This window comes from Simochromis diagramma, unplaced genomic scaffold (genome assembly GCF_900408965.1).
Source record: "Simochromis diagramma unplaced genomic scaffold, fSimDia1.1 OVJJ01000474.1, whole genome shotgun sequence".
Lineage (NCBI taxonomy): Eukaryota > Metazoa > Chordata > Actinopteri > Cichliformes > Cichlidae > Simochromis > Simochromis diagramma.
This window is the reverse complement of record NW_024387298.1, coordinates 333,361-360,362: the sequence shown is the minus strand read 5'-3', so window position 1 is coordinate 360,362 and position 27,002 is coordinate 333,361. Positions and strand designations below refer to the sequence as shown.

The window sequence follows — 27,002 nt, the reverse complement described above, 5'->3', positions numbered from 1 at the left end:
GTACTGTTGTGTACCATGACAGTATGTGGTTTCATTTCCGACATACAATTTTGTCCTTTTTAGCTAACAGTCTAAATTAATGACACGTTACGCGTTCTTAATGTTTGGAGAACATTCATATATTTAAAGATATTACATGTAATGCTAAAATAGAGCGAAAGAGCAGGACTGGGTTTCAATCCATCCGCTAGATCCGCAAAACCCGACGCTCCGTGAAGGCATCATCCCCAGGTTGACGGAAGGGGGGAACCCTTGTGACGTAGCTGAGCAGGCTGAGTGGTGAATCCCCATCCGACCCTCCCTGAAGCACAATAAAGAAGCACCAGCAACGCGTTTTAAACGGCCTTTCGTTATCCACGGCAAACTCGCTGATTCAGGATCAGCTCAGGCAGAGAGACACGCTTCACTTTGGCGCAGGTGAATGTTCCTTTGTGAGGTATGGATGGAGTCTTTTGTTGCACAGAGACAAGCAGCACAGGAGCAGGCAGAAGGGCGTGGATGTAAACTGAATCCCTCCCATAGCTGCTGAGGACAGGTAATGCAGCACAAAGCCGAACACCTGTTAACAACGGCAGCCTTTCAGAGCTCTTATCCACCATCACCTGCACCACACATTCATTACAAGATCATCTTTGTGACAAATGATCTTGTTTTGAGGCATTTAAATCAGTTGCAGTGCTCTTTAATGATATCTGGGTCACATTTTCAGCGACCAAAATCCCCAAACTGCAAAGCTCTTGGAGGTGTAATAAGCAGTTTTTTTCTGGGGTGAGGAGAGCAGGGATGGCCGAGAGCGCGCTCCTTCTCCTCCATCCATCAAAGGTTGGCTATCTCGCTCCTGATGCGCAAAGGGTTAAAAAGAGACGCAGTTAGAAGCCAGTGGAGCTGAAGTCATCTGGCAGAGCGCACAGCGAGATGGAGGAGAGAGATACAGTGAACACCTCCTAAAAAAACACTGATAGGACGCTTCGGGCTGCTGTTCTTGAGCTCTGCTGTTTTCATGTAACCAATCCGGTGTTCTTCATTTCCTCCCCAGTGAAACGCGCTGAGCTTCAGGTGGCGAAGAGGAGGAGGTGGAATAAGAGAGGAATAAAGACGCGCAGCTCAGCGCCAGAGCCATGGCTCCACAGAGGTTCGTCGGAAAGCTCGCTTCACGGGAGCGGGTTGTAGTGCAGGATGAGTGGTCCCCCGCGCTCCAGCGAGTGTGAGAGCAGGAGGAACATCACCTGACAGGCGGCCCTCCCCTCGGGGGACACAAGCAGACACGCTCGCGCCTCTCAGGCTGGAAACTGGAGGGCAAAAAACGGCTCAGATCCTACAGCGCGCCTCCTTTTCCAGAACTCTCCTCTTCCTCACTTTCTCGTGGAAAGAGATTTCACTTTCTCTGCGGCCAAACTTGGGAAAACTTTGGCCCCCGGATTGAGCCTGGCGCTGTAGCGTCCATGCCGGGAGCGCCGTGAGCGTCGTGCGCCCGGCTGCGGAGATTGGAGAACTGCGCTCTCGCTGTGATATTATTCAAAGTCCCGCAAAGTCTTTCGCAGTCCAGGGGCCACTGCAGCGAAGATGCCAGTCCGGAGGGGCCATGTGGCTCCGCAGAACACCTTCCTGGATACCATCATCAGGAAATTTGACAGTCAAAGTAAGAATCTAGACTTTCCTCCTTCAGATTGTTTATCCAAGCGTCCACAGCCTGCTTTGCTTTCATCGAGGCCCGGCGGTAGTGATTGATTTGCTGACTCGGGAGCTGTTAGAAATAGCATCCTAATGATGTAGACGTTGAGGTGACACGTTGTTTTCCAGAATTAGCCTCAATTATGGTGTCCCCTGCATGCTTAATGGCCGTGACACGTCACAAGGGTCGGAACTCTGTGATAAATGAAACCAATCAGAAATCGAGCGAAACTTTACGGATGCCAAACGTTTCTGATCACGGCAGCAGCAGCTTGTGTAGATTGATGCGCTCCTGAGTTTACTTGGAGCCTCTTGTTAAAGGTTAGTATCTGCATCCTTTAGTACACTTGCTTTCATGGAATCAGGTTCGTCCTCAGTGTTTATACTCAGTAATCGCTGCACGCCAATAAACCATTCTGAGTTTCGTTTGCCTTCCAAATCTCTGTTTCACATTAATCGATCTCCAGCAAGCTTCAAAAACAAACAATATATCTGAACCGATGGATTTTGCATAAGAGCCCGTGGGCATGAAATTCAAAGCTGTCTCCACCCGTCCCCACCTCCCTGTGGCACTTTTATCTTTGATGCAAATCACGCATGTTGTTCCCAACCACGAGCGTGTGACCAGACTTCAGACGTGCCTCTGCAGCCGTGAGCAGCACGTTCTCTGCACCTCGGGGCAGATGAAGATGAGGCTGTGGCGTACAGAGGAAGAAAGAGTGGATGTGTGTCATTGCCATTCATTTTCCAGGCTGGTGAAGGCTATATTGACGCAAGGGATTAAAATGCCTCCTTTAAAATGTCAGTTTCTCCAGGGCGGAGAAGATAAACATTCAGATGTTGGCTGAATTAAAGTCTTTGCTCGTGACCCCCTGTCTAAACACAGAAAAGAGCTGCCTGCCTTCTACCATGCACCTTGCTCTTGGGTAGTTTACAGGCCTGCTGTGGAAAAGCCAGCGATGTGACTCTGCACTCCTAACAGTCACGACAGCAGCTGAAAATGAAATAAGGTTTTCACATAAAAACACTCTTTCCTCACACGGAGGTGCTGAGAAGAAACTCCACACATGTGCAGTCGAGTTGAATAATTGACGTTGGAGTTGGGTAATTGACATTAATCCTGCTCTGCTTAGTTTTCCATGCTGATAAGCGTGGATGACTCTGCAAAGGTGAACATATTCAGCTGTTCGCTGGAACGCTGCCGACTCACTCCACTGTGTTCATATCTTAAATGTCTCTTTCCTGAGGATTTGCATTTGGTTCAGTGTGTGGCAGGAAGCTTCCCGTGTTTATGAGAGAAGGGCAAAGAAGTTCACATCGGTGCTATCTGAACGCCTCCCCAGGGTCGTTTTCTATGACTGCTGAAGGCTTATGGCTGGGGTAACCCTGCCTGCTGCTGGTGCTGTTGTCATAGTGCCCGGCGGATGTGGGCAATGAACAGGGAGGCACAGAGGAGGAGTGTAAATGGACACCAAGATCTGTGAAGAAAGCCCTGAACTGGTTGAAGGAAAAGGCACTGAGAGCTGAAATTAATCCAAAGTAAAGATCTTTGCTTTTTCTTTGTAAGAGGCTTCATTTGATCAGCATTTAATATCCGGCTGCTTCTTTTTGCTCAGATATACAGTAAGTGAAGAAAGCCTCCTCATGTGGAGCACAGTGAGGGTGAAGCAGCCATCATGCTACAAGAAGCAGAGCGGAGAGTTTTTCTGTTTGAGGTGGGGTGGCTTCTACAATAATGTGCTGATATCACAAAGCCTGATGCTGAGCATGGAGGAGATGATTAAGGAGCAAACTTTACCACCTGAAATACTGTGTGAGAACAAGGTGATCAAGCAGCTCTCGCGGCCTTAGATCGGAGCGTGTGCTATAATCTACACTAGACACAGAAACATGTCAACAGACTTTTAATTTTGTTTGTTTCTTTCACCATTACTCTGAAAACATTTCTCCCAAACATCCTAGGACCACCTCTTTCCAGGTGTTTTTGATTGTCCCTGCCCCCCAAACGTCTGATAGGTCTAAATAGGATCGTTAAGGAAAAGGAGGCGTGTGCTTCAGCAAAGGTAGGGCCTGTCAGGCCACTCGGAAGACATGCGAGCTGCTCAAAGGTCATTTTGAGCTATAGATGTATCAGGTGAGAAGGCTCATTAGACACCAGTGTCAGGCACGTTTTTATAACGTTGGAAAGTGCTGATTACTGTGATTGTGAGGTAGAACTATGTTGTTCAGAAGTATTCCACAAGGTACCAGAGCTTACAGCTGTCAGAGTCTGCTGCAACACAACGACAGATAATCCACACGACGTCAGAATAATCAGAAAAATGAGATTTCCAGGTGGAAATATTCACACGAACACTTCATGCACGCACGCACACACACACACACACACACACACACACACACACACACACACACACACACACACACACACACACACACACACACTTATATATGGAGTATAAAAGTGACAAAATGTAGCAGACAGAAGTAAATGTTGCACCATCAATCATGACAAACTTATGGTGGAAATTCAAATATCAAATACTTTCATTATTTCTATACTTTTTAACACTTTTTTGTTTCTTACTTACTAATTTAGCACTGGGTAACGATCTGCTGAAACTGACCGAGATAAATGATAAAAGTTACTTATTAGTAACAAAAATCTTGAGAAATGGAAACATTAAATTCTGTCATGTATGATGTGACACTCTGGGTCTACACACGGCTCAAGTTCAAATAATGAGGACAGTGTACTAGTACACCCAGACATTTCATATGTATTCTATAGTCATTACTTCATATATTCAGTGTTACAGGGCTCGAAATGTTTCCCAACCTTGTGTTTCTGTAGTTTGTTTGAAAACGTGCTCATTTCCAAGTGGCCTTGACAGAGAATGTATAATTCATGGGCTACAATATGTTTACTGATCCTGGTTTTCTGTTTATTCTGAACACCGCTATTTAGATGAAACATTAAATGTAATTAAAGGCAATAACAGGATAAGTCAACGGGAAACGATGCTCAAACACACGAGGACATTTTTAGCCGTCAAGGTTTCCAGCTCACGTAACTCATGTACATGCACCGTTATCAACCTTCTCTCCTTACTGTACCCTGATCCTCTGTGCATGCCCCTCGCTGTGCATGCCCCGTGATCCGCCCACAGACAGGGCCTCCTTTTCTACACGTCGGGAGGTCGCAGCAACCTTTAGGCTCACGTGGTGTTGTGTGTTTGCTGCTCCTCAGAGAAGACTTTGCCAGATTACAACTCTTAAAGTCGCTGTCCTCCAGGGAGGATGTTGCCGTTCTGCAGCTGAAGCACAAACACTTCATTGCCATAGAAACCCCACCTCCCCGTTTCCTCCACCCACACTCCCACCCACTGTCATGTACACACACACAGACTGCTCGAAAAGGTACAAGTGCACTGTTATATTAAGCAGCTCCAGGTAGCTTTACAGTCTACATCCTTCACACACTGCGGTCAGTGTTGAACGCTGGGCCAGAGCTGACAGATAATTGGCTCTGCTTTTTAGTTTTAGGCGACCTGGTTGGGCTGAAGTTACCTTTAGTGACCTTTAGACACAGACAACTGAATCAGACGTATGGATGCAGGAGGACGATGTTGTGCTGACATGTAGTCTGTGTGTATCTTGATACATTGCGCTCCTCTGTGTCATTGCTATGCAATCAGTGAGCCTCACTACTGTGCTGAGGGACGTGTTCTCACACGACATGTGCACACACAGTCAGATGTTACATGCGTAGAAATAACAAATATTTTTGCATATTAATGTAATGAATGTAATGTCAGGCAAACTCCATATTCTGAAGTCTCTTAAGAGAATATTAACCATTTCCTGTTTGAGAAGGCGTCAGATAGCTCGCTGTCATTGCATGAATAACACTCGATCAGGCTGATATACCAGTTTAAATTTTCTACTGCCTGAAAAGTCAGATGTACCTGTTGTATTCATGCACACAGTGGGATGCAAACGTTTGGGCCACCTTGTTAATGGTCATTATTTTCCTGTATAAATCGTGGTTGTTGCAATAAAAATGTCAGTATACAGGAGACTCACACAGTGATATTTGAGAAGTGAAATGAAGTTTACTGGATTTACAGAAAGTGTGCGATAACTGTTTAAACACAATCAGGCAGGTGCATGAATAATGACTATTAGCAAGGTTGCCCAAACGTTTGCATCCCACTGTAGTTACTGATAATTAGACTCTAGCAGGCAGTTATCACTTTCCAGGTGTCCACTCCCTTACCTTTAAAAGTTAACACAATCCAACCCTGTGGTTACATGTAAAACACAAACATTTGAGTTCTGGTAGGTTTAACGGGGGAGTCTCGTTGGCCTGACTCACCTTTGGAGCCTGACCGTTAGAGGAAGCACAGTCGGTGCTTCCGTGTTGCCACATTTTGTCGAATCCTAAATTGCTGCTTACGTCAGATTCACACACAGACAACAGGCTGCGGTAGCTTCCTCATTTTCTTAAATTTGCAAAGTCAGATTCTTTAGTCAGATTTACACCAACCTTTGACTTTTAAGGAACTGACTTGACACACAAACAACATGCATTAATAGAATAAAGTGTAAACAGAATTTAGTTTGCCTGTTGAGTCTCTTTTGCTTGTCAGCCGGTGACAGCAGGTCAGCCACCTGAGCGTCCTTGAGCTCCATGTTTCTCTGGGCTTTGATGGTTTCCACTCAAGGTTACACTTGAGTCTGATGCTCCAGGGCAGGAAGACAGAAATGTTACATACACCCACAACAACATACGGCTCGAATACATGGATCAGGCTGTGATCGGACATGTGAGCGCTCCATCTGCTTTCTTCTTGGATGGCTGTGACAGCGATGCAGAACAAATGTAGCCTGTTTCCTACAGACGCACAGTTTAGAAAATGATATTAGAAAATTCAACAATATTAAAAATGACCTACAAAAAGACGTCAATATTGGCAATACTTAAACAGTCCAAAACAAACAGAAAGAGCAGGGTCTCCTCTGTGGTTCACCTTATTCTTCTGCTCCATCTGTTTCATTCTGAGGGTGTAAACACAGCAACTCTGCTGCTGGAGTCAGCAGTGAGTCAGAGCCTCGAGATCGCACTTTGCTGCTGTGAAATCACTCGTCTCTCACTCACACTCTCTTTGTCTCTTGTCTCCCTTTCTCTCGTTCACACACACACACACACACACACACACACACACACACACACACACACACACACACACACACACACACACACACGCACACGTTACTGAGCGGACACACAAAAGAACACGCGCACACTCATGTACTTGTAAACTCCTGGAGCTTGTAAACACTCTCCTCTCCAACTTGCTCCTTCCTCCTTGCTGCTCCTCGTCTCAGCTGACACCCAGCACTCCCTCCATCTCCCTCCACCCTTCTCCTCTCTCCACAGATGCCCAACGTGCAGCCACGCCTAACTGCCTTCTGGCATTATGTGGGCACGTATTCAGCGAAGCAACATGGTACCTGCTGGGGGTGCTGAGGGGGAAGAGGGTGTGTAGCCATTCTCTCCAGCTTGTGCGTCTCCTTGTTGAAATGAGGTTGAAACAATAATTTGTCTTTTGCGCAACATGTGATTCATCCTTATCCTCCTTTTGGGTTTTATAATGAGCAGCTTCACTCAGATTATGCCGCCCACGCTCGCACGTTGTTTTGGTGGTGGCAGCTACCTGACACCACAGTCACGTTTTTAGAATAGTAAGGTATGGTACATTTAAACTTACTCTGCTGCTGTTAAGGATGGAGAGGAGTTTGTTACACTCACTGCTCCAGCTGCTCCCTGGAATTCGATCCATCTCAGCTCAAAAACACATTTGTAACAAATTCAAAGTTAGCAAAGATTCACCTTTATCGCCTCGTTCTTCTGCAACAAACTCAAAACACTTGGTTTTATTATAATGCAGCAATGAAACAGTTGTATTAACACTCCTGTTTAAACATTAAACCTAAAATATGGCTTTATGAGATTAGTTGATATGCTTGGGATCATTATCCTGGTGTTTGGGCCAAGTCATGACTGTCACACAGACGGCCTTACTTTGGTCAGCCCCACTTTGGACTAATGTGTCCAAAGGACGTTGTTCCAAAAGTGATCAAGGCCAACAGGTTTGGGATGCTGCTCTTGGGTAGTTTTTTTCACAGTGTCTCTGAGCAACACTCGGTCTGACCTTGGGATACGTTTGCTAAGACGTCCACTTTTGGGAAGATTGGAAACTATTTTGAATATTTTCCACTTGAATAGCCGTTCACACTGTGGAATGATGGACTTTAAATTGTTTGGAAATGGGCTTATAACCCTTCCCAGATTGATGGGTAGCAGCAGCTGCTTCTCTGAGATCGGTGCTGATGTTTCCCTGCTTGGCATTAAGTCACCTGAATGCACCACAGCAGCAGCCTTTTAGTGGAGCTCACACTCACCGATGATCAGTTAATCAAATGCATTTGCTTAGCAACATCTCGCTTTCAGCTGTTAATTTCTCTTTTCCTGAAGTGAGAAAAGGTGAACTTAGTTTTTCACACCATATTTCTGCCTTTCGGCCTCATTTTTGGTAACTCGTTTTGTTGTTCCCCGAGGTTGTGTTTGATTTTGAGGCCTGCTAAGGACCAGATTTTGCAGTTGTGCGTGAGGTCAAATGCTGCAGTGTTATGCATTTGTGTTTTTCTGCTTTAATGGCTTGAGTTGTGTTGTAGTTTCATCATAATCAGCTTACCAGTCAATAAAGCTGTAAGCATGCTGGGCCCCCTGTGAAGAAATGAACTTATGAAAAGCTGAAACATTTTACACACACACACACACACACACGCACGCACGCACACACGCACACACGCACACACGCACGCACACACACACACACACACACACACACACACGCACGCACACACACACACACACACACACACACACACACACACACACGCACGCACGCACACACGCACACACGCACGCACACACACACACACACACACACGCACACACACACACACACGCACGCACACACACACACACACACAGAGTTTTTAAATTCGGGGTTGAACGTTCGCAGCTACACAGTGATTGAGAAAAACAAGCTCACAGTCTGCTTTCTCATGCCACGAGGGTCTGGGAGGATTCCACCTCCTTCCACATCATCGGCTTTTAATCGGTAGAGCCTTTCATTAAAAACGAAAAAGTAGTGCCCCGAAGACTAATGCATCAAACGATGCTTCCCTACTGTGCTTTTTTCCTAATGCCGAGATGAAAACAGGAGACAAGCCTGAGTGCATCAACAGCAGCCAGTCAGGTAATCAGGAGGTTTATCCCTCACCTTGATGTGAGACAGAAGCAAAGATGAATAAAGAAGAAACGATCCCACTCAGGAGTTTTTCACCGTGGACACATTTCATGTATTTCTTTGTCTGATAGTTTAGACACATAAAGACTGAATGGATGCCATTCTGTCATCGTTCAGTTACAACTGCAGCAGAAGTCTGTGACACAGGCTGAACTGAAAACTAAATCAACATTTCAAAGTAGATCTGAGCTTAAGTTGTACTGCGATTCCCTCTGTTAGCTTTAAAAAGCAGGAAACAACTGGAATTAAAGCTTCCTTATACTTACTGTAGAGTATTTGTTATGAAAATCTATTTGAGATAATGACAGTTGTACCTCATCATTGCTAATTCAAAATGGGCTATTACTGCAAAATGCACCACAATTTTGCAAACTCTGCAGTTTAGCCTGCATGTACTGTCTTGTTACCTCTGAAATTATGATTTTGTTTGTTATTTGTCTGTTCAAACACCTCCAAACAGAAAAAAGTGCAAAAGCACACAAAACACAATAAAAATAGGAAAACAAAATGTATCCAAAGTATGTTTGAGGAGACAATAACATGTCGAGCTAACAGTAAATGGACACTGCTAAAATGTATCTTTAAAATGATATGAATCATGTGATTAAAACACACATTACCACATTGCCCATATTTTCTCCCTCACAGTGATCAACGCTGATGAATCGGCCGCTTGTTTAAAAACAGCATAAACAAAGTTCCCGACTGCAGGATTCAGTCATATCTGCCTTGAACTAGTTTGCTGGAATAATGTATTTTGACCTTACTGTGCCACCCATGTTTGCCTTTGGAGGGAATAATGCAACTTTGTAGCTTTGGTCAGTATGCTAGAAAGCATCATGTGAGATATGGAGTTATGCATTTCAGTCGATTGCAGGTTTTGTCACAGAGCACAGCTGCTTCTTATAATGCTGCAAAAATCTCAGCAGGTGTGAGTCTGCAGATCTCAAGCCTTTGATATGAAATGCAGAGGAGCCTTAGAAAGGAGGTCAGGGAATATTGATTTACAAGAACTGCTCATTTATAGAAACAAGAAGCACTACAGACACATTTCTTATTCAGGAGGAATTCATCCTCAGATGTTGTTATCAACACATGTTTCAGATTTTTCTGGAGAACAGCTCTGAGGGAGTGCACCTCCTATCTTTCTAAATCCACAAATATCACTGCATAGCCCAGCCGCCTGTCCGTGTTCTTGGTAGATCCCAGTGCTTTGCTCTCCTTCTCAGCCTGTGCCTCACTCTGTCACTGCTTTATCTCCTGGCAGCTGCCCTTTCTCTCTCACCCTCCCATTCATCAAGTCGCCCTCCTACGGGTTCCTCCGAAACTTCATCACACACCTCTCATCTACTCTTGCTTTGTCTTCACTCGCTCATTTGGACTTCCTCTCTCATTCACTGTGCCACCTCAAGAGTGGTGGCACAGAAAAGGCCAGCTAACCGACTTAAGGACCCCGGAGTCCCCAGTGTCCCGGGGATTAGACCTCATTTGCATAAATCTGCATAACTTCATTAAGGCACAGGGAGACGCGGTACACACTGTAGCCTGAGACACTTCAGAGCGAAACAGCCCATTAAGGATGGCAGTGATTATGGGATTATCACTCCTAACGACTGTTGGGGACTGGAACTCTGAAAAGTTCCACGCTGCATGACCGAAACTGCTCAGCAGGAGATTGGAGATTTCGGTCAGATGACCTTAGAAATGCATTCATCTCGAATGTGCACCGGACTACTTCTGTTGCTGTTAAAGTTAGATGTGAGGTGCTACAGTAAGCATTTAAACATTTAGTGGTGGATTAAAAATACAAATATGATGAATGAAAGTGAAAGCTGCGACCCGAGCATGTGCAAAACCCCTGCTGTCTCCTTTGCTTCGTCACACTGAAATGCTCATAACCTGCAGTTTTAAATGCAGCTTTGCAGTATGAGCAGTTGTGCAGCTCAGTGGTTAGCACTGTCACTAACTGAACCTGCTGATCAATGTGCAGCCATCCCATGTTCTCTGCTCCTACACAGGTAAGAAGGTGTGGGAGCTCCCACAGCTTCCCATAGTTCAACGACATGCATCATGTGATTCTAAAGTGGACACCAGAGTGGCTCAAGTGAAGAATAAAGTGAATATGTGGCTATTTAAGGAACTTCAGTTTCCTATGGCGTTATTTTTATGCCGCTATTCTGAGGGGACGTAAAAAAAATTGCAAAAACTGAGCGAGCGGGGCTGCTATTGTGTGTGTGTGTGTGTGTGTGTGTGTGTATGTGTGTGTGTGTGTGTGTGTGTGTATGTGTGTGTGTGTGTGTGTGTGTGTGTGTGTGTGTGTGTGTGTGTGTGTGTGGATAATAGCAAACACTGAAATAAATTTTTTGCACGCAGCGATGAATTTTGTTCACTCAAATTTAGGTTTTCTTCGCTCCAAATAAATTTCTCCTCAAAATGCGACACTTGCACCTGCATTTTTTTTACGTGCGCTCAGAATAGCGGCACAAAAATAACGCCATAAGTTTCTGGTACTTTTTCAGCCCGAGAAGTTTAAGACTCTAATGAACTGCTCACATTAAGAATAATTACTGTTTATTTAAAAAGCCATAATTACTATTAATGAGATTTGAAATGATGTGAAGTGGGTTAAAGTTTACACCATATTAAGAAGAGAAGAAACATCTGTTTCACTTACTGCATCGTCACCAAAGAGGAATCGCTGGCTGAACTGTTCACATGTGAACTGCTGGTGCTCACTAAGTGCACTGAAGCTTTATGAGGATGAACATGTCTTGTTAGTTGTTGTCTGCCTCTTTGCTTCCCTGACATACAGCGTACTGAGCTCAGGGAAACTACTGCCTATGGTCCAGAGTCAACTCATATTACTAATATCTAATATGCATGTGCAACATGTCTTTAAATAAATGAGAGGCTGTGCTTGGCATGTCTGCTCTGCTGGGTCTCCAGAGTGTGTGGTGCCGTGTCTCTCCCCACACGAGGAGCTGACACAGTGTGCTAACTGCTAGTCTTGTCAACACTTTTCTGTTCAGTAAAAATAAAAAGTCATTCCTGGAAATGTATTATTTATGGATGCTGTTTAGAAACTGTTCCAAAAATGCAACCTTATGTGGACGGACACAAATGCTTTAGCCGTCAAAACATGACAGGATCCCCCCACATCCTCCTGTCAGCTGTCTCACACTGATGACATCAGCATTTCTCCAACCGTGTGTGCTTGTGTGCTGCTGACAGTGTCAGGCTGGCATCTGTAATGAGACAAAAATCCAAGTAAATCTTGGAATAGCTCATTGTGCTGTGGCTGCATTTTCCTTGTAGTGCCAGTTGAGGGATAGATGTCATTATTTTTCTGGCACTGTGGGAGCTGACTGCAAGTGCAGCTGACTGACTGACCAATCAGCTGGTTACCGACTGAGGCAGAAACATGTCCCACCTGTGAGCCGACAGCCGGGGGCTGGATCGGTTTACATGCTGGAAATATTTGACCTCCATCACTGCTCTGAATCTAATTCTCTATCTGCTGTTTTCTAACAAAGAAGTTGAAAGTTCGACTCTGGGTGGGAACGCTCCTAATATAACTCCCTTTGGTCCCTAATGGTGAACATCTTTTAAAGCGATATTAGAAATCTTTTTTGTTTGTGGCTTTAGACTTTTAAAGATGACGCATCTGCTTTATCACTAACAGCTGCTAAGCTGCTAAGAAAATACTAGTACTGTGGTAGAAACACCCCTTACAATTCATAGCGTATGACTCAGTGACTGTTATACCTACTCATCATTTCTCTGAAGCTCTCTATAATTCAGACCAACGGCGCCAGCAAAAACTATTCTGATGCAGAAAACAAGACAATCGTCTTTCTGTGGAAAACCGGAGCTCTGACCTCAGCAGTCGGTCACATGAGCTGCTTCTAATGTTAGAATGTCTCAGCCACACCGAAGAGCCACATTCAGGATAGTAACATTTAGGTAGTGCTCATACTGTTACATATGTTTGGGTAATGTTAGGTTGACATGTCTTTGACAGAAACGTGTCCAACATGCATCCTGCTGTACGTGGAGGCAGTGAGGCAGGGTTGTCGGTGGGGCCGTATAGTGGCACAAAACCAAATGGACCAATGGGAGCAGCTCATCTGTAACTTTCTGTCTTTGTTTAGAAACTTGAAAGAATGTTTGAGAGTCAGATTTATTTCTCAGTAGAAGCTGAACACAGAGCTGCTCAGTAGTTTCTGTCCTGTCCATGGAGCATCGGACTTACTTACCCTGTCAGGGGAACTCAAAGCTGTGAGAGTCTGCGTGTGTTTTGTGGACCTGACAGCATTTCTTGGGGGGGTGGGGGGACTCCACCCACCTGGGCTGTCAGATTCGGTATTCTCAAGATCTCACTTCATCTTTTGCAGATGATCTGATTCTGTTGGTGTCATCAAACAGCACCGTCCAGCCTACTCTGGTGTATCTGCAACACTGGGAATAAAACACAACATCTCCAAGTCTGCTTCTGTGTCAGAAAGGCTGGAATATCCACGGGAGTTTGTGAATGAGGTGTTTATGAGTGACGGAGGGAGTGTGGAATTGACAGATTAATTGGTACGGGGTCAGGAGTGTTGCAGATACCGTATCAGTCTGTCATAGTTAACACTGAGTGTGAAAGGGAAGCTGTCGAGTTACCTGCTGATCTGCGTCCCTACAAGAGCTGTTGGTAGTGACCACATAAGACTGTGAATGCCAGCTTCTTCAGACGATGTCTGGGTTACAGGGTTAGCCTGCCCCCAGGATAGACAGCTCAGTCACTTAGGAAGGGCTCAGAGTAGAGCTGCTACTCGTCTACATCAAACTAAAGACTTGTGTTGGGCAGCTGACTTGAATGCCTCCTCACGTCTCTGTGGTGTGGATTCTCAGACATATCAGACTGAGTGGAGACACCGGGGCAGATTCAGGATGTGCTGTAGAGATTATATCTCTCATTTGGTTTGGGAATACTGTTGTTTCCCAACAGAAGAGCTGGAAGAGCTGGAAGAGCAGGAAGAGCAGGAAGAGCTGGAAGAGCTGGAAGAGCAGGAAGAGCTGGAAGAGCTGGAAGAGCTGGAAGAGCAGGAAGAGCTGGAAGAGCTGGAAGAGCTGGAAGAGCTGGAAGAGCTGGAAGAACTGGAGAGCTGGAAGAGCTGGAAGAGCTGGCTGTGGACAAATAGAACAAATGGATGGAGTAAAACGTTTTTGTCCATTAAGTTTTTTTGGTGGAGATTTTTAAACAGGGCCTGACGTGTGCATTTCTTCCATCACTTACACCAGAAACACAGTAGAAACATTTCTTTAGTGGCTTGTCTGAACAGGAAGAATTACTACAACAAATAATACTCTGCTTAGATCTGCAAGGACAAAAACAACTGAACTGTGGAGTGATTTCAACTGCACTGTGTAACTGTAAATAAGAGGTCAGCTTAAGAAAGAGAAAAATAAGATGAGTGTGGCCTAAGAAGGATAACTAAAGATGAAAAACATGGATTACAAAGTCAAAATCTGGAGGGTTTCTGTTTTGTTTGAATGTTCATTCAATCAGTGCAAACAATCAGTGCAAAGATTGCTTCTGAAAGGACTCGGTCGTTTAGGGCGCCACTTTTGCTCGCGAGCGAGCGTAGCGCATGACGTTTTATTGCACAGTCGTGTTTCAAACACTGACGCCGCCCCTGGGATGCAGCTTCACATCCTGAGACACTAACGTGAGATTTTTACAGCTGCTCAGTTGTGTAAAACTGTAACCATGGCAACACTAACTGTAGCTAAGTGGAAGCCATGTGGTGCCATAACGCACATGTCAGATGCCTTTGTCTGCTTGCGTTGTTTTTCCAGAACTCGCCGCGTAGTGCTTTCTGTCCCGATGGTATTGTGCATGTAGCGAGAGACGGGAAACACGACTAATCTCATGAAGTCTGCCGTGAGTCTCAGTCATGAATATGATGTAACAGTAACCTTCATAACAGACAGAGCAAAGGGTCTCAGTCTGGTATAATACAAACTTACAGCCTGTGGGATGCAAAGAGGTACTGTGGAATATGAGGGGTCCTACATTTAGTCTGAATTTATTGTGTCAGCGCTCCATGTTTGACAATTTAGCATGTGTCATATTTCTCGTTTCCATGGCAATTGCACAGTTAGGAATGGGTAGAAGCATAAAAATCGCTGCAGCCCGTCTGAACGATTTTTGTCAGCATACGTCTGCTTCATCCTCTTTTTCTCCCCCCTTCCTTGTTTTTCTTGATCTTTTTTCTCCCCGGTTTTCCCCGTTCACATTTCTCTGTCCCCTAATCTCACTCCCTCTTTCCTTATCTCGCTCCCTCTTTCCTTATCTCGCTCCCTCTTTCTTTATCTCGCTTCCTCTGTAGCTAGCAGGCAACGAGCTGGTGTGTTGACTTCTACTTCTAACACACGGGTTTCCCTCCCTGTCTGCCTACTCAGAGTGTTCAGGGAGATTCCTAGCACATACGCACACTCACAGATACATGCTCAATCACTCACAAACAAATAGATAGCACACACACACACACACACACACACACGGGCAGATTCAGGGGCCCTCAAGGTCTGGTCCTGGTGAATTATTCAGTCTGTGTCAGCAGGTCTGTATGTGCAGCTGAAATCATACATATATGTGTGTGTGTGTTTGTGTGCATGTGTGGCATAGTGTGTGTCAGTGGGAATAGGAAATCGTGTTTTCCTCCTGAAAAGCTTGCCTTTAATCAGCTTCTGCATCAGCGCTCTCCTCACTGGCTTCAAAAGCTCATTAGAGGGAAATTATGGGGAGAAAGGAAGAAGCAGTCAGAGTCAGCTGGGGAGCTTTTGATTACCTTTAATACCTCCGACGGACATTATGGAGAGTTGACTTTATATTTACTGCAATCCTGATCCCATGTTGGAACACAAATGTCACTGATTCATAAACTAATGTGATAAATTTGTATTATTTATATACATTGTGTTGTATGGACACATGCATTTACATGTTATTATAAAATGAAACAGGCTTAAACATAATAACAGGACACAGTCGCCAGGAAGTAGGCTGCTGCATATTGTATGCATGCTGCACCGCTCAGGGTTTTGTCCATCATCAAAACTATTTATAATGAGAGCTGGCTGTGACTGAGTGCTGAAGGGACCACATTTTTTTAAATGATACCGGGGTGGAGCTGAGGCACCTCGTCACTGGCTTCATTTTAAGCTACGCTCATCATTTCGAATGAGGGTTGTGGTCTCCCTTCAATCTTTGTTTGCCTGAGTGACAGTTGCCACAACAACTGTGCAACTTTCCCACGTTCACCTTTTTCCCAACACTTCTTTAAACATACTTAGAAAATCACAAAGAGCCACTTTGCATCGGTGGCCACATACAGTAAAAATCCCCTTACTGTCTGTGGATTTCATCCCTGTGATGTCTCAATATAAGACAAAGGAGTGCAATCGCAAGAGCACTTCTCAGTTTTACTACAAGGTAAAGAAACGCTGCTCTGTTTAATAAAGGAGCACTGTCACGACTCTTTGGGCCTATTGCAGAAAATACTCCGACTGTCCAATGACTGTAAGAAAGTTTTTGTTAAATAATTCATCTTAAATTTTACAGCGAGCACATTCTTAAAAATGAGGGAAAAAAAGAACTTTCTATTGTTAATAGTGGAAAAAACAGAAACTGTCATTTAATTGTTTATCTATTACTTTGATGGGGGAGATCTTCATCAGTAGGACAAGTTGTAAACTTTATGAAAATACAGTTAAAAGATGAAAGTGTGTGCCCTCGTTCACAGATCCCAGACACCCACAGGACTGGACCAGAGTCTTTGCTGGGCCGATTCTGGCCCTCGGACCAGAATGTTTGACACCCCTGCTGTTGCTCATGAAGTGTTAAAGATAATACATGTTTGTTTTTAACACTTTAAACTTCTGCTGTCTATAACGCATGGACATCACCATACGCTGTGCAGCCTGCACCACCCTCAAATACTTCTCATGCAGTACCACAGTCGCCCTCTTGGGACTATTATACGCTCCAGATCCACAAAGACACAGACGACTGCTTCTGACCTTCTCCTCCAGATCAATCCTCTCAAAGCAAACATCACATCTGTAGTGCTCCCTGCCCTCCTCCCTCCGTCCAGAACACCTTCAGCTATACTTTCTCAGTCATCTGGTAACTGCAGAAAAACATTCAAATAACTGTGACATTCTTTTAAAGTAGAATTTTAGTAAGTTGCTAGTAGTAGTGCAAACCTAACAACCATACATGTATGTGCAGTTCCACATAATCTACATAATCCTGTCAGTGTCAGCAGGTAGTGTTAGACACTTATTACTGCAGGTTATTAAATAATGTTTCGTATCCGTCACTTAATATTAAACATGTTGGATTTTCGTACATTTGTGCACATCTTTCCATTTTCACACTAGTTCAGTTCTGCTTGTCACAGTCACAAATAAAACCACAGACGGCATCAGGTCGCTGGGGACAGTATGAAGCACCTTTGAGAGAAGTGTGCAGTAAGCAGAATGAGAAGAAATGTTACGCTGTGTACAGCTGCCCACCATCACCCTTGTTTAATTTGTGCCCGTTGCCCTCTGCTTCCAAATACTGCCATCTCCTGCACTTTCCTCTGTGAACGCCTGCAGTGTAATAATACAGCTCCTCACCTCTTCCCTGCTAGAATAATGCCGGCTTTCTTTCACGTCCAGCTGTGTCCTAAACACCGAGCAGCTTAAACCATGAGTCACCCGAGTTTTTATGCTCTACCTGCTGACTCTTCTGCAGTCCGTCTTCTTTTCTTTTCCACTAGACAATGTCTGAAGACACAGTAGCAGCCTGTGACATTCTTTCTGGTGCTTCTGTTTGAGTCCCTCTCTCAGCCTGGTTTCCTTTGGTTGAGGTATTGTCATTTTGCAGATACAGTACATCTGCATCACAATTGCACCAAAGGTCCTCTTCATGTGGCTGCGTGTCTTATATTTAAAGAATAATTACATTTTTCCACCCCTGCTCAAAACGCTTTACCTTAAACAGCCTGGAAAAAAATAACATCTTCTCGGTTCTTTCAGCCACAGACTGAAAACCATTTACTCAGCGGTCTGGAAAAGACGTGCAGAATGTACACAAATACAGTACACACACACTCAGCTCTGCCTTTGCATTGCTTAGTGCTTATTGCAGCCAGACAAACCCATCAAACTTTATGAGCCCCTGAGGGCAGCTGCTGCCACTAATTCATAGAGACAGGTCTCAAGTGCATCTACACAACTGATTTTCAGTGTTTCCATGAATACCTGAACAGGTCTGTCCACCGCTTGTGTCTGCTGCGAGAACAGCCTGTCGGATTCAAGATGGACAGCTTTGATTGATGATGTGTCTCTTTAGTGAAGCGATGGGGGAGAGGCTGTGATAACGGTGCGCTTAAAGCAGACGTTTCCATTCAGGAGCCCAACATTCACTGATGGTCACGTCATGCTGGGAAACAGAGGTACTCTTCACTTTTAAAATTATGAATAATACAGCGCAGCTACCTTAATGATCTCCTCAGCCTGTATATTCCTAGGAGAGCACTGAGATCATCAGGTCAATTGCTCTTGGTGCAACCTCGCTTCAGTAGCACCCAACCTCTGGAACAATCTCCCATTGGTGCGTCTGATTCAGTTCAGACTTTCAAATCTCCATTGAAAACTTCTTTGATTTGGCCTTCTCGGCTACCTAAGTGTATCTATCATGTGAATGTCCCCCCATGTTACACCTCTTTGTCTGCCTTTGGATAATGTTTTGTATTGTTTTAACTCCCGAGTTATCTTATCTTATCTTATCTTATCTTATCTTATCTTATCTTGCATGCCTGGTTAATTATTGTCTTCCACCTGCTAGTTTAATGGTTTTTAAATGTGCTATCCGGTCGTTAAGTGATGACGTGACGAATCCTACTTCCGGGCCTAAAGTAGTCTGCGTTTAATATGGCTTTTGTGTTGTTAACATGTTTAATGTTTTGTATTTTCTTCTATTTAATCTCAAAAAGCTCCTAAAACAGTCAGTGATCACTGTTGACCTCCCTCGGCTTTTATTACCGCTAATCATTTATTTAAGCTCAGTTTTTAAAACCTTAGGATGTAACACAGCCCAGCCCATGCAGCAGTATATGAATGACTAACCTCGTATTGTGGATGGATTATCTCAGTTGTTCTCCTGGCTGAAGTTTGGTCCTTTTACAGCATCCTGCCATGCGATTACATTTGTTCCTGACCACCGAGAACACTCACGTTAACTTTTATCAAGTGGAAAAAAAGTTAGCTTGTTTATATTATGCTAACATAGCTGTGTCGCTAGCGGTCACGTAGCACATCATTATATACCAGCTAGGTCAACTTCAGTAACCCTACAAACGTCACTGCTGTTTAGTTTTCTGTCTTCATTTATGCTGGAAGTGATAACAGAGCTGTACGTTTTAATTTGTTTCCAAAACCCCGCAGTCAGGACATGCTATATTGTATTTAGATAGAAGCTAGCGAGCTAACTCCCTGCTAACTTCTAACTCTGTTAAATGTCATAAATTCCGTTTTCATGGATGCCTGGATGTTAAACTCAATTGTTACACCTGGTAGAGCAGAACGCTGATCATTTTATTAAAGATGAAAGACTTTAGACAGTTTTTCAACTCTCAGTAATGCCATAGTGATCGTTTGATATATGGACCTGCAGCGGAGTTTAGGCCCAGACACGGCTAGTGACGTCAGACTTAACGATCGGATACAGATAAATTTGTATTGTATTGATTCTTGTACTGTGACGTGACTGACGGAGGTTTGAAAAATCTGCTGCCACTTATTTGGGTTCAACTGCCACAAAGGCTCGACCATCAGTGTAAAGACGTATCATTGAGCTTTTACTCGTCTTTATTGGAGGTGTTGCAGCACAGAAACTGTTTATTTTTAACTATCTTTAAAAAAAACCCTTGTGGATGTTGTGTGAGAGCTCTGTGTCACAAAGTTCTCCGATTTAGTGGTCAAAAATATCCTTTTGTTGTTTTGTGTGTTTGACTTGCTGTTTGAATGAATTGTTGGCCCCGCCCCTCCCGGAGCCTGGTTCAGCCGGAGGTTTCTTCCTGTTCACAGGAAGTTTTTCCTTCTCACTGTCGCCAAAGTGCTTGTTGGCTTTCTCTCTGTATTGTAGGGTCTACCTTACAATACAAAGCACATTGAGGCGACTGTTTTGTTATTTGATATATTGTAAAATTAATATTGAATTGAATATTCCTTCAAGTGTGGTTTGTTTTCCTTTCTGGACTTTTATATGTTTGCACAGTGCAGAAAAGTAAACACAACACCCATAGACACTGAAATGTGCACTCAATCAAAAATAATCATATCCCCATAAGCAAGTTACAGCTCGACAATTGAAACAGGGACACATTTTCCAATAACAATGACTCATGAGTCTGCAAACTAATTCCACGAACTCGAGCCCGATACAGGAGGCGTGATATCGATGGGCAGAGCTGGATTGGAATGTGATGTGCAGAAATGTCGGGTGTGGCAGATGCATGTCTTGCCAGTGATGATAAAATGACTTATAAATCACTATTTGAGAGGGAATTACTACACTCCCCTCTGTGAACCTCTCCGTAGACGTAATTTACAGGGAATAATGACCGTCTACCGTCTCTTCCTCCTGGGACTTTTTCATAATCAAGTTTAATGAAGAACACTTAGAAAGAAAAATTGACCCAGTGCACCGACGTGGGTTTAATTTCATTCATTCATTCATCATAGGGACAATGTATGACACATTAGCTTCTCCCAAAATATTGGCGCTGAGTCGCAGATGAGCCAGGCTGTGAATACTGACTGAGACAGTTCAGAAAGTTGCTCCCTGGGCTGACAGAAAAGCCAGCTTTGGCTCTCAAACATTTCCTGACAAGGCAACGATCAGTAAGCGAGGTGAAGATGTTTGGCTGGAGCTGGTGGATGTTGCTCGTCATTAGTCTTCCCTGGCATAGATTTAGAGCCTCAAAGTTTAGTCTTTCTCAGTTTTTACTTTTGTGTTTTGTGGTTATTGCCCAGCCTCTTTTTTCACATGGTGATTATTAAAGACGTGGCTCTGTGTCCACATTCTACACTAAAACAAAACAAACTGTCATCATTTATGTACAAAATTACATTTTGTAGCATTAAAAGCAGTTTCCTAGGAGTTGGGCCAGTTCTAGGTACAGTGTGGGCCGACGTGTGAGTCACTGACCAAAAACTAATCACAAGAGTCACGTCTGTCACTGCAGCGATACGGTGTTCTTCCCTTATCATAGCCTGAAGTCCTTGGGGAAGATTTATCATTCATGAGGAAGCTCTACAATAAAAATGACCAAAAAAAGTCGAACTGGTTCGTTTCTTTTTCAGATCCACAAATAAGAATCTGCCAGGCAGCAAAAATCTTGCTACCTTAATTTAAATAATTTATGCCACCCAAAGAAGCGAATCCTTCTCGACTCTCCTTTATCCAAAGCTCTCATAAAAAGTCCTCTGATGCACACCTCCCATCTGCAACCTCCCCCTGAAAAATAGCTCTCTGTCCCTTAAAGGCCTTTCCCCTCATTATAACGGGCATGTCTAGCTTGAAATGCTGCCTTTCTAATGGCTTTTAAATGTGTTTGGAGATCTCTCGAGTGAATGTTATTTTTGCAGAAGAAGATAATGGTCACAGAGAAACTCAATCTCAGGTCTCCACTTTTTGAAATGCTGTCTGTGTGACATCAGTAAATACCTTACAGCGAACAGTCTCATCTGGAAGTTTCAAATCCAGCTGAACACGATGTCATGTTCATTTAGTCAATTATGACCTCTGTGTTTTATTCACAATCTGTGGCTTTAGTCCGTGTGTTTCTTTCTTCTTCAGTAAATGTTATGAGCAGTGTTTCCTGATAACAAAATCTCCGCAGCTTACAACATCTGCAACTAGACATTCACAGTTTGTCCACAGGATTATATTCTTAAATGCTTCCACTTAAAAACAATAAATAGTTTTTATTCCAGTTACCTCAGATGAGCACACAGGCTGACTCACAGGATTATTATGATTATAATTCAACTTTTACATTACAATAAATGCTGTTCTGAACACCTTAATTATAAAACAGTTTAGTCCCGTTTAAAATAGCCTGATCACTGGCAAATATTTTGATTGAGTTTTTATTGACATGACAATCTTCCCGAGTAATATCAGTGCTGGATTTTCAGCAGCATCAGGACCTGCTGACTGTCAGGTTTCTGGTCTTCAGGTGGAACAGTCAGGACGCTGAGTGACTGCAGAGGAACGTAGAAAATGTGACCTGCTGCTGAAAGCTAAAAATAAACAAAAGATTTTGCACATTTATTATGACAGACAATGGCATCAGCTCTTCAGCCACAAATGTTTCATCAGGGCTCTCTGCAGCCTACGTAAAGGGGAAATTGTTTGCTAAAAACAGCCGTTAGTGTTCGACTTCTTGGAGCCTAAGAGAAAGTCAGCTTACTTAGGAAGATCTCTCCAGGAACAATTTAAATAGAATAAATAAAGACTTGGATTTAACTGAATTTAAAGTCAAACTGAAATAATCAGGGACGATGATGTGATGTGGTCACCGTGATTAAGTTATTGCTTCAGTCAGACAACAGTTGGGATCACTTCTCTTCTAATCCCGCTCTCTCATGATCTTTCTCCAAATACCTGCATTCATTATTTCAGCTCTTTCATGCTTGTGTCCTATTTGTTTTCATTCTTTCTCCCCAAAGTCTTCCTCAGTGATCTTTTTACATCTGTTATATTCATCCTTTCTTTTCTCTTTCCTTCTTCCCACAGTGGGGCTAAGTGAAAGAAACAAGGAACATTCTCAGAAGCTTAATGCTCTTTAGTGGAAGCCATCTATCAAACTGGCAGACTGTCAGGCTAACACAGCACAAACACACTCCCACTCAGACTCTTTCATTTATGTTGTTTTCCTGTGTTAGCCAAAGACGCTCGAGATTTACCTTAAAGACACTTTTTATTCACAGCATATGAAACAGTGAGTGAGAGTCCTGAGTAAAGGAACATGTTTGAGTGTCTGTTTAAAGTGTGTTTAAAGCTCTCTTGATATCATATTTTGACACTGAGCAGAGGCCACGGAGCAAAAGAGCTCCTTCTACAGTAAGTGGTTCACAGGAGAGACACTCTGTGGAAGAAGAGGCTGTTAGGGTTGCAGCTGCCGTGTGAAGTTTTGGACCTAATTACAAACAAACTCTCATTTCTATTGCATGTTAGTGTTATTTTAGCAGCAGAAGTGCCAAAAATCATGTGCCCCAAAAAGGACATGTGGTGCTGTTTGTTGGGTAGCAGCAGGCTGAAAGGTTTTTCTTTGTTTCAATTAATATTAGAATTGAAAATGAATAAATCTGAATCTCTTTGGAGATTTGACAGAAGCAAGGACAGAATAGCTGCTAATATTAGCTTAATGTCTGAGTGGTTTTTGTCATTCAGGGCAGAAGCAGTCTGAAGAAAATGTGGAAATGCTGCCTCTGGTGGCTTTTGAATGTTGTTACAATGAAGATACAGATTTGGATAAAACGACCTGGGCCAGGGAAGTCTGCCGTTGGCTGAAAAATCTTGCTTAGCTAGAGCGTCAACAAGACGTGAACGGGAACGAGCCTCCACCTTAAAATATTTGAATCCTCCTGAGCGTTCATAGGGTGACCAACCGTCCTCTTTTCCTCGGGCGTGTCCATTTTCACGTTCTGTCCGGGTTTTCCTACAGAGCATGTGTGACATCATCCCCAAGCTGCTGCTTTGTGAGTGGTTGTTCTGCGCTCACAGACGGGACAGACAGCGCGCTGATGATGTTCAAAAGATGTCAAAGCACAACTGCAGCTTTTCAGACGAACTGTCAAAGACATTTCCCTCGTACCATCCTGGTACTTGTTCTTTTACAGATGAGGCCTTATTTCTGTACCATTATTTAATTCCAGATGTTTTTAAGTGATTTTTTTGCACTTGTTGCATATGACATTTTTTATTTCACCATTCATTAACCGCACAGAGAAGGCATCATTTAAATATGTTAAAAGTTTCTTTAAGCAAACAGCATGATTAAAGTTTTTCTGGGCCAAGTGTTTTTTGGAAATCCAAATATGGTCACCGTAGCTTTCATTTAGGATAAATGCGATTAACCTGAGCTACCCGTTTCCATTCATTTGATCATATGTTGAGTTGGTGTTGCTGTGTTAGTGAAAAGTAAATAACTGAGCAGAAACCTTTGTCCTTTCACCCACAGGTCGCAAGTTTATCATAGCCAACGCCAGAGTGGAGAACTGCGCCATCATTTTCTGTAACGATGGCTTCTGCCACATGTGTGGCTACTCCAGGGCTGAGATCATGCAGAAGCCATGCGCGTGCAACTTCCTGTATGGACCTGACACCAAGCGACTGGCTATCGCCCAGATGGCGCAGGCCCTCCTGGGGTCGGAGGAGAGGAAGGTGGAGATCAACCTTTACCGAAAAGACGGTAGGAAAAACCAAACGATGCTGTGCTCGTCATTTCAGAGCTGTTTCTGCTCATGTGTGCACCTGTTTCTGGCCTGAGGGAGATGAAACTGCATTTAAGGGAATACAAGCAGATCATTTCTAATAGTGGCAGAAGAGTAAAGCTTGGTGTCAACTTTGTGTTGGAGACAGAAGGTGTGGTGTGCCAGAGAGGTTAGCATGCTAGCTGCTGTAATTGAGATGGCAGTAGCAGTAATACGTATGTAATATTCCAGAATAAGAGAAGAGTCATTTGTGATTAATTTTCCAGAAGTCCATAAAATGAATCAGACGTGCAGATTATCCAGAATGAGATCTCCATATAGGATTGGTCAGGGCTCAGGTAACAACATCTGCCTCTGCTGCCACTGTTGGCTGAAGACAAAGGAACAGGAAAGGGGGAAGGTGTGTCTGGAGACAGTGGGAAAACTGGTAAAGGGAGAGGATCTGATTTGATGGAGAGAAGGAAGGTATATGTGTGTGCAAGGTCCTTCACTAGGCTGAAAGGAAGTAAGCCCGAGAGCATCAAAACACTCCACCACGGTGCAGATAGGAAGAGAGACGGAGTAATGTTGGAGGAAGAGTATCTGAACAGTCTTGAGGCAAAGAGAGACGTGATCGTGAGGCTGAAGCTGGAAATTGAAGGTGTGATGTTAAATGCTGTCAGTGTGTATGCCCGACAAGTTGGATGTCATTTAGACGATGAGGTAAAGATGGTGTTAAAGAGACAAATGCAGAAGGACAGATAGTGTGTGTCTTATAGAAATGGCTGTGGTGAACACAGAAGAAGAAGAGGGAGGAACACAGGCTGACAAATGATACTGGAAGATGGTGCACACGTTTAGATTATATCTTGTGCAGAAGGTGCAGTTTGAAAGAGATAGGAGGTTGCAATGTGATGTCAGGGTGTAGTTAGGCAGCATCAGGTAGTAGGTTGTAGAATGAGTTTGCAAATCAAGAAGATGAAGCGTGTGAAGGCAAAGACGAGGATTAAATGGTGGAAGTTGAAGAAGGAAGAGTTGTGCTCAGTGTTTCGGGGAGGAGTTGAGGCAGGCTCCGTGTGGCAGGGAAGCGTTACTAGACGACTGGGAAAGCACAGCTGAAGTAGTGAAGGAAACTGCCACGAAGATGTTCGTTTTATCTGCTGGACAGAGAAAAAAAGGGCATTTGATGGTCAGGGAGAAGAAGAACGTTGATTCTTGCATTCTAGGAATACAGCAGAGAGAGGTGACAAAGGAAAACAGTGAGTTGTATGCGATGCTGAAAACTAAGGAAAAGGAGTCATGGAGCTTGAAAAGATGTGCAGCAAGTCTGGGTACAAAACAATAGAAGCATTTCAGGTTGGTGCAGCACATGTGTGAGTGCAGAGTACATTAGATCGTCTTTGATAGACGTGCTGACAGAAGAAGCCAGGCAGGATTCTCTGTAAACCGTGATGTCTGCAGATCTGTAGCGAGAGCAGGTGGAAGCCTGCAGAGGCGGAGGTATGCTCTGGAGAGAGGACGGATGGAATTCAGCAAAACAGAATCCGAGTGTGAATGAGAGGGAGACAGGTGTAGCTGTGAGGATGCAAGGAGGGGTGCAGCTTAAATATTTGGGGTCAATCACCCAAAGCAATGACGTGTGCACAACAGAGATAAAGACAAGTGCAGGCAGGGTGGAGTGGGTGGAGACTTGTGACAGAAGGATAGCAGCAAGCGTGACTCAGGTTCAGCTTTGGCTGCTTTTGAGAGGCGTGCACATCCACAGACGTCTTTCTGCTGTAGGCCCACACCGTGTCCTTCCTCTGTATCTTATTTATTTTTTATTTTAACTTGAATTAAAGTTGAAGTAGAGCCCATGGAAATGAATACATATTGATTTGATTAAGTTAACTGTGATCATAGTTCTCATCATAAGGCCAACAGCAGGCCAGTTTCAGCCGATTCCTTCAGTCAGCCTCGAGCGACTGTCAAAGCTTCTCACTTGGCCTTTGTTTCTGTGTTGTGTAGGGAACATTTGGCACATGATAGCTCATGTTTTTGTCTAAGTTTGTGTGAATAGTTTGACTGCTGTTTAGTCCATGTTTTCATTTGTGTCTTTAGCAACAAACTTAGTGCCAGATTTTTTCCTTTTTTCCTTTTGAGCAGCACAAACGTTTGGGACGGAGAGTATGGTGCGTGTGGTCTGTTTCCAGATGGCATTTAATATAAATGTGGTCGATTATTACTGAGTGAGACAACAATTAAATAGCCATCTGTTCTTTTTCATGCTACAACTGTTTTAATGAAATAGCAGTGTGATTAAAAGAGCTCACCTGAACGCACATTAGAGGAAGATAAACATGTCAAACCCTTGGAGAAGTCCGTCCTACCACACGAACGTATTTCTGATGATCGTGATAAAGAGGCGCGTGGTAATAAAGAAAGCAACTC

At 43.8% G+C, this 27,002-nt stretch overlaps 1 protein-coding gene across 3 annotated transcripts; it reads left to right on the top strand.

The window, feature by feature from the left end:
* Positions 1 to 183: 183 nt before the first annotated feature.
* On the top strand, positions 184 to 25,741 carry LOC120716541 (potassium voltage-gated channel subfamily H member 2-like). 3 transcript variants are annotated; one of them, XM_040004064.1, is made up of 3 exons: positions 184 to 417; positions 1,037 to 1,639; positions 24,341 to 25,741. In XM_040004064.1, exons 2-3 carry the CDS (start codon positions 1,564 to 1,566, stop codon positions 24,646 to 24,648), a joined length of 384 nt encoding a protein of 127 aa, XP_039859998.1. In that variant the 5' UTR covers positions 184 to 417; positions 1,037 to 1,563; the 3' UTR covers positions 24,649 to 25,741. The 3 variants fall into 3 exon arrangements, with proteins under 3 accessions (XP_039859998.1, XP_039859997.1, XP_039859996.1); XM_040004063.1 differs by having other exon boundaries at positions 184 to 535; XM_040004062.1 differs by lacking the exon at positions 184 to 417 and having other exon boundaries at positions 548 to 1,639.
* The last annotated feature ends 1,261 nt before the right edge of the window (positions 25,742 to 27,002 follow it).

Bases quoted from the DNA above. Each gene is read 5' to 3' on its own strand.
- LOC120716541 (XM_040004064.1), top strand. From the start codon at position 1,564: ATGCCAGTCCGGAGGGGCCATGTGGCTCCGCAGAACACCTTCCTGGAT. The intron at 1,640-24,340 runs GTAAGAATCTAG...TTTCACCCACAG, and splicing joins CAGGAAATTTGACAGTCAAA to GTCGCAAGTTTATCATAGCC.